The 5,881-nt window shown below is 65.6% G+C and overlaps 1 protein-coding gene across 1 annotated transcript in view; it reads left to right on the forward strand.

Annotated features, from left to right (window-relative positions):
- The window catches only part of RNF215 (ring finger protein 215), a 13,370-nt gene extending 7,613 nt beyond the window's left edge, over window positions 1–5,757 (forward strand). Inside the window, 9 exon segments of the mRNA XM_006109685.3 lie at window positions 2–36; window positions 38–76; window positions 316–459; window positions 916–982; window positions 1,320–1,534; window positions 4,284–4,403; window positions 4,476–4,625; window positions 4,835–4,937; window positions 5,025–5,757. Of these exon segments, the coding sequence (XP_006109747.2) occupies window positions 2–36; window positions 38–76; window positions 316–459; window positions 916–982; window positions 1,320–1,534; window positions 4,284–4,403; window positions 4,476–4,625; window positions 4,835–4,937; window positions 5,025–5,047 (896 nt within the window). The 3' untranslated portion in view covers window positions 5,048–5,757.
- Window positions 5,758–5,881: the final 124 nt, after the last annotated feature.

Below are 5,881 nucleotides of genomic sequence, written 5' to 3' on the forward strand. Positions count from 1 at the left end.
GCCCTGATCCTGGAGGGCGTCAGGATCGGCCCCGACGGTTGACCCGGCGCCCCCGCTGCGCGGCCGTCTGCTGCTGGTGAGCGCCGCCCAGCCACCTGGCCCGGCCCGCGACGCGGATTCCGCACCCAGATCCGGACCCCGAACCCACATCCTCAACAGCCCGGCGCCCCCTCCCCAGCCCGCCCAGGCCCCCGGCGTCCGGGCTTCTAAAACCTGAGATCCAAGCTCGTTCCCAAACCCTGGCCTTGCATCCTCCGTGTGTCTGACCCTCCTAACATCCTCACCTCTCTCTGCCCATGGCCCGTTGCCCCCCAGATGGACAACGTGGATGCTGAGAAGGAGGTGCCAGGGGGAGGCTGGATCGCAGTGGCCTATGTGGGCAAGGAGCAGGCGGCCCAGTTCCCGCAGGAGAGTCCGAGCGGCGGCCCGCGGGCCTATCCCAAGGCGCTGGTCCAGCAGGTGCAGGGGATGTATGTGGGGGAGGGGGTGGGAGGAAGGGGCGTCAAGGCACTTGCTAGATAGAGCCAGACTGCCACGTGGGACCCTAAGGAGCTTCCAGGAAACCCCTAGGCCTGGGTGGGGCCAGGGACCCCGGTTTGGACAATGGAGGCGGTGTGGTGTAGAAACAGGTGGAGGTGCGGGGAGTGGGGGAGTCAGAGAGTCAGGATGCTCCCCAGGCTCTGGGAATATCCAATGGGGAGTTGCGGAGGAGGGCGGGCACAGCATTGTCTGGGTCCCACAGAGCATCCGGGGGAAAGGCAGGAAGAATAAGGGTTTCTGCCCTTGACCTCAAGGAGGGTATAGCGGGTCTGCCCAGAGGAAAGGGTGCCTCCCACGCTAGGGGCTGAGAATAACTGGCGACAGGTGTGTGGGCAGGGCCGCGGGGGGTGGGCCAGCTTCGTCTCTGTCCTGCAGATGCGGAGGGCGCTCTTGCTGGGGTCTCGGCCTGGCTCTTCTCATCTGTACAACAACTCGTCCGAAAGTAACCGAGTAGCTTCGGGCACACGGGCTTGGGGGGGGGGGTTGGGAACAGGGCCTTTCCTATTATCCTTACGGCTGAGCTGGAAGATGGGTGAGGAGACCTGAAGGAGGTGCCAGGCCTGCAGTGAGGCGGCCGCTCTGGGGGTAGAGGGCACTGGCTCTCGCAAGGAGGAAGCTGGGCACCTGATTGACAGGCTCCTCCCTGGGCTCGGGGGCCGCCCTGGCCTGGCTGGTATGAGAACTGGGAAAACCTATAGCTGGGAAAGGCCTGGGGGCCGAAGCAGAAGGGCTGCAGAATGATAACTGGGGGAGGAAGGGATGGGGGGAGACGGGGATAGGGGGGTGGCTCACCTCCCAAGAGCCCTCCTTCGAGCTCCTCTTGGCTTCCCCTCCCAGGAGGACCCAGGCCACAGCTGAGATCACGAGTGGAGCGTCCCTGTCGGCCAACATCGAGTGGAAGCTGACCCTGTGGACCACCTGCGGCCTCTCCAAGGATGGCTACGGAGGATGGCAGGACCTGGTGTGCCTGGGAGGTAGCCGGGCCCAGGAGCAGGTGAGTGCGGGGGCGAGGAGGCTTGGGTAGGACCACAACCAGGCCGTGTCTCCTGGAGGCCGGGCTACGTGGGATTTTCTCTGGATTCCCCAGTGCTCAGCATCGAGAGGGTTCTGAGGGGTTCCGCCTGCAGGCCTTTCTCAGGTCCCTGTCTGCGCAGGGCAGGCCCCAGTCTCATGGGATGCAGCCTCCAGCAGGTGTCTGAGGACGTGGGCCGTGCGAGGCAGCTTCTAGTCGGGCAGACGTAGGTTCAGGTCCCGGCTCTGAAATCTTAGCTGAGTGGCCGCGGGCTGCGTGCTTAACCTCTCTGGCCTCATGCTCCTCGTTTGTGAACAAGGACGGCACGGGGCCACGGGATCCGCAGGGCACTGTGTGCATGAAGCACGTGGTGGGCACGGAGCGAACGGGCTGCTGCTGCCACTGGGATTATCTTTATTGTTACCAGGGTTCGAGTCAAGAGTCACCAAGTAGCTTTTGAGATCCTAGGGCGCTTGGGGCTCTATGCAAAGGGCTGTGGCGGGTACAAAAGGCTGTGAGGCCTGGGCTCGGCCCTCGAAGGGCTCAAAGACAAGCGGGGAGGGGACTCTTACCCAGAGGCGGCCGTGCAGCCCAGACTAATTCACGTTTGAGCAACGCGAAGAAGCACACTTCTGCGAGGAAGCAGGCCCTGATGCGGGGGCGTGGGAAGGCTTTCTGGAAGAGGAGGGAGACCCCCTGGGTCTCCCCCTGGAGGGGCAGACTACACAGATCTCTGGGGGTGGGGGGGGGCAGGTATGGGGGTATGGGGCTGTCAGTGAGAGGCCGGGAAGAAAGTTTGGGCACAAAGGCTAGAGCTCGGAGAGGGGCAGGCTGGGAGCGGGTCCGAAGGGCCTGGAGGTGGGAAAACAGCCTGCAGTTCGGTCTGGCTGGTACAGAGGGCACAGCTGAGCAGCCATATTGCTGGCCAGGGTGGGAGGCGCCTCCCCTCCACCCCTGGGAGTCAGAGCTGCAGCCCCTGTGTATCAGAAAGGTCCGATGGCCAAGCCCCAGCCCCGCCTTCCCTCTTCACCTGGAGGTTCCCAAGATGCACTGAGCCTGGGGGGGCTGGGTGGTGGGCCTGCAGCAGAGCTCCGGGCCAGCCACGCCTTCGACCCACGGGGCTCCAGGTTCTGCCCCGAGAGCTTACACTTTAATGGCCCCTCAGTGAGTCCTGCCACAGGCCAGCCTAGCTCAGCGTGGCAGGGTGCACGGCCGCAGGGCAGCGCCAGCCCGGCTCCCGGGGCCCCATCCGGGGAGCGGAGGCCAGAGACGGTCTCTGCGGGGTGGGTGCTGAGCTGCCGGTGGGCACGGGCCCTCCTGGGCACAGCGCGGGCACCTGAGCTTCACTGAGGCGTGTGGGAGAGCTCCCTGGAGCAGGTGCCACCACCCCCCACAGGGACGGGTGACGGGGACACAGAAACCGGGGGGAAAGGGCAGGACAGCGGGGAACTGGGACTCACAGGTGCCCTTGCAGCGGCCCCCCAGTGCCTCTGCCCTGAGCAAAAGCGGCGTCTTGCAACCCTGGCAGCACCGTCTGTCCAGCGTGGAGGCCTCTGTTAACCACAGACAGCTCCTCGGCCCCTTTCCCCCCATGATGGTCGTTGAACTTCAGCATTGGCTGGGGAAGAACATGGTGGCAGAGGGCTACTAAGAGCGCAGAGAGCTTTTAAGTGACCGTATTTATTAGTCATCACACACCCACAGGCCCTGTGAGACGGTGCCCGTGGGCGAGGTGTGCCCGCCTGGGGAGCAGGATGGGTCTGGTGTGCGATGTCGCCTCATTTCCTGAGCCCGCTGCTTACTAGTCAGAGCCTGGCTGCCACACTGCATGTGGTGGGAGTATCAGGGCGTGAAGATCCCCCCCTCCCCTCCCGGGAACTCTGAGCTCCCCCACCCCAGGAGCCGCTGGGAGACTCAGTGAGGCGGGTCACACAGGGTTTCCTTCCTCCGTCCGCAGCCAGGAAGCACACGTGCAGAGTAGGTGCCCGGGGAGCTGGGCAGGCGAGGCGGGGGGAGCACCGGCCCAGCCCTGGTCAGGCAGAGCTTCCAGAGCAAGGGGCGTCCAGAGACAGTGGCCCAGGGACGGGGCAAGGAGGATGGGGCTCCCCAGAGGGGAGCAGTGTGTGGAAGGCACAAGAGGAGGAGGGGAGCGAGGGACACAGCAGGGGGAGGGGCTGCGGAGTTGAGGGCCCCGGAGGCAGGCCTAGGGGTTTGGGTTTCTCCTGGACGCAGGGATGGGCCTGGGGGAGGGTGTCCAGGAGGGGAGTGGGGTGACCAGGTCTGCGGCTGTGGCTGTGGCGGGAAACGGTGGGGGAGGCTGGAGCAGTAGAGGGGTGGGCTGGAGAGGAGGGACATGGAACCCAAGGAGAGGGAGGCCACAGCCCCGGGGACTGGCGCCCTGTCGAGGGGTGTGAACGCTCAGCCGGACAGAGGTGGGTGGTGATGGCGCCAGAAAGCAGAGCAGCAGTGCAGGTTGCGGGTGGGGTGGGGAGTCCTGGCCAGGCAGACACTTGCACGGGTTAGCTGCTCAGGAGGGGCCTGGGCTGGGGACAGTGAGGGTCCCTCGTGGGTGGGATGGAGCAGACAGCCGGGCAGACCCTGGGACAGAGGCCTCAGGAGAGGGAGCCAGGAGCCGTGCTGAGGGACCACACCTGCCTGGTCCTTGGGGTGGATTTACTGGGGGAAGAGGGCGCCCCCCCCCCGTGTCCCTGACACCCTGCTCCCTCCCCAGAAGCCCCTGCAGCAGCTGTGGAACGCCATCCTGCTGGTGGCCATGCTCCTGTGCACAGGCCTCGTGGTGCAGGCCCAGCGGCAGGCGTCCCGGCACAGCCAGCAGGAGCCCGGAGGCCAGGTGGGAGCCAGCCCAGGGAGCCCCAGGCCCCCAGCCTGCGGCCCTGCCCAACGGTGCGCGTCCTTCCCCCAGGTGGACCTGCTCAAGCGCCGCGTGGTGCGCAGGCTGGCGTCCCTCAAGACGCGGCGCTGCAGGCTGGGCAGGGCGGCGCAGGGCCCCCCGGAGCCGGGCGCGGGCGCGGAGACCTGCGCCGTGTGCTTGGACTATTTCTGCAACAAGCAGGTGAGGCCCCGGCAGAGGCCCGCCATCCGCTGACCCGTGACTCCCCCACTCCCCCCGAGACCTGGGGACCACCCCCACCAGCACCGCGGAGAGCAGGATGGGGGTGGCAGGGCCCTGGGGTTTCAGTTCCCCAGCCTGGGTGAGGACAGGGGCCGGCACCCCCTGGAGGCCCGCAGCTGTGGCCTGAGCCCTTCCTCCCCTCCCCTCAGTGGCTCCGGGTGCTGCCCTGTAAGCATGAGTTTCACCGGGACTGCGTGGACCCCTGGCTGATGCTCCAGCAGACCTGCCCGCTGTGCAAGTTCAACGTCCTGGGTGAGCATCACGGGTGGGGCCCTGGGCTGGTTCCACCTGGTCCCCACCTGACGCCGCCCTCTCTGTTCTCTCCCCTCCTCCCTGCAGGGAACCGCTACTCAGAGGATTAGCTGCCCCAGCTGGCACTCTGCACAGGGAGATGGGACCCCCCTCCAACCTGCACTCTGGCCCTCGGCCTGGGCAGGACAGGAAACCCTAAGGGTGGGAGGAAAGATGGTGCCTTCCCTGCTGAGCAAGGCACCCCCCCACATCCACCGCCCCCAGGCCGAGGGTGCCGGGCCCAGACCTGCTGGCGAGTGAGGGAGAGGCCTCTTTGGGGCCTTTGTGTACAGTCCTGGGGTGTCTGTCTTCTTGCAGGCAGCCCCCGGGCCTGGGGAGAGGTGAGGGCGGTGGGAGCTCTGCCTGCCCGTCAGGACACCCCGGGGCCAAGGCTGCAGGGGCCACTTTTGTGCTTATTTATTGGGGGGTGGGTCGGGGAGCAGCTGTCTGGCCTCGGGGGCACCCTGGCCAGACCATCTTTCAGGACACATCTTGGTCAAGGCTGGATGTGAAACCCAGGGGCCTCCTGCCCGCGGGCCTTGGGCACTGGGAGCCAAGGGCTCCCGGCCGTCCAGCGGGGCCCCTCCTGCCTGGGGAGACCAGAGACCGCAGAAACCGTCCAGTTCTGTGCTGCTCGGTGGGGCGACGGTCACTGCCCAGGACACTTGAAGCCCCGGATAAATGTGGTGCATCTTCCAGGGGCGTCCGTTTTTTAGAAGACTTGGGGTAGGGGAGGTGGTTTACTATTAAAATAAACAAGGATATATTTTAACGTAAGAAATAAAATGTGCGTGGATGTTTTAAGATTAAACAAGCAAACCTCGGGCTCCGCTGCCTAAGGGAGGAGGGTTGTAAGACAGCCCCATGAACACGCCTGACAATCCGGGAACTAGGGCTCGAATGGT

The sequence above is a fragment of the Myotis lucifugus genome, unplaced genomic scaffold (genome assembly GCF_000147115.1).
Source record: "Myotis lucifugus unplaced genomic scaffold, Myoluc2.0 scaffold_617, whole genome shotgun sequence".
In the NCBI taxonomy this organism is placed as follows: domain Eukaryota; kingdom Metazoa; phylum Chordata; class Mammalia; order Chiroptera; family Vespertilionidae; genus Myotis; species Myotis lucifugus.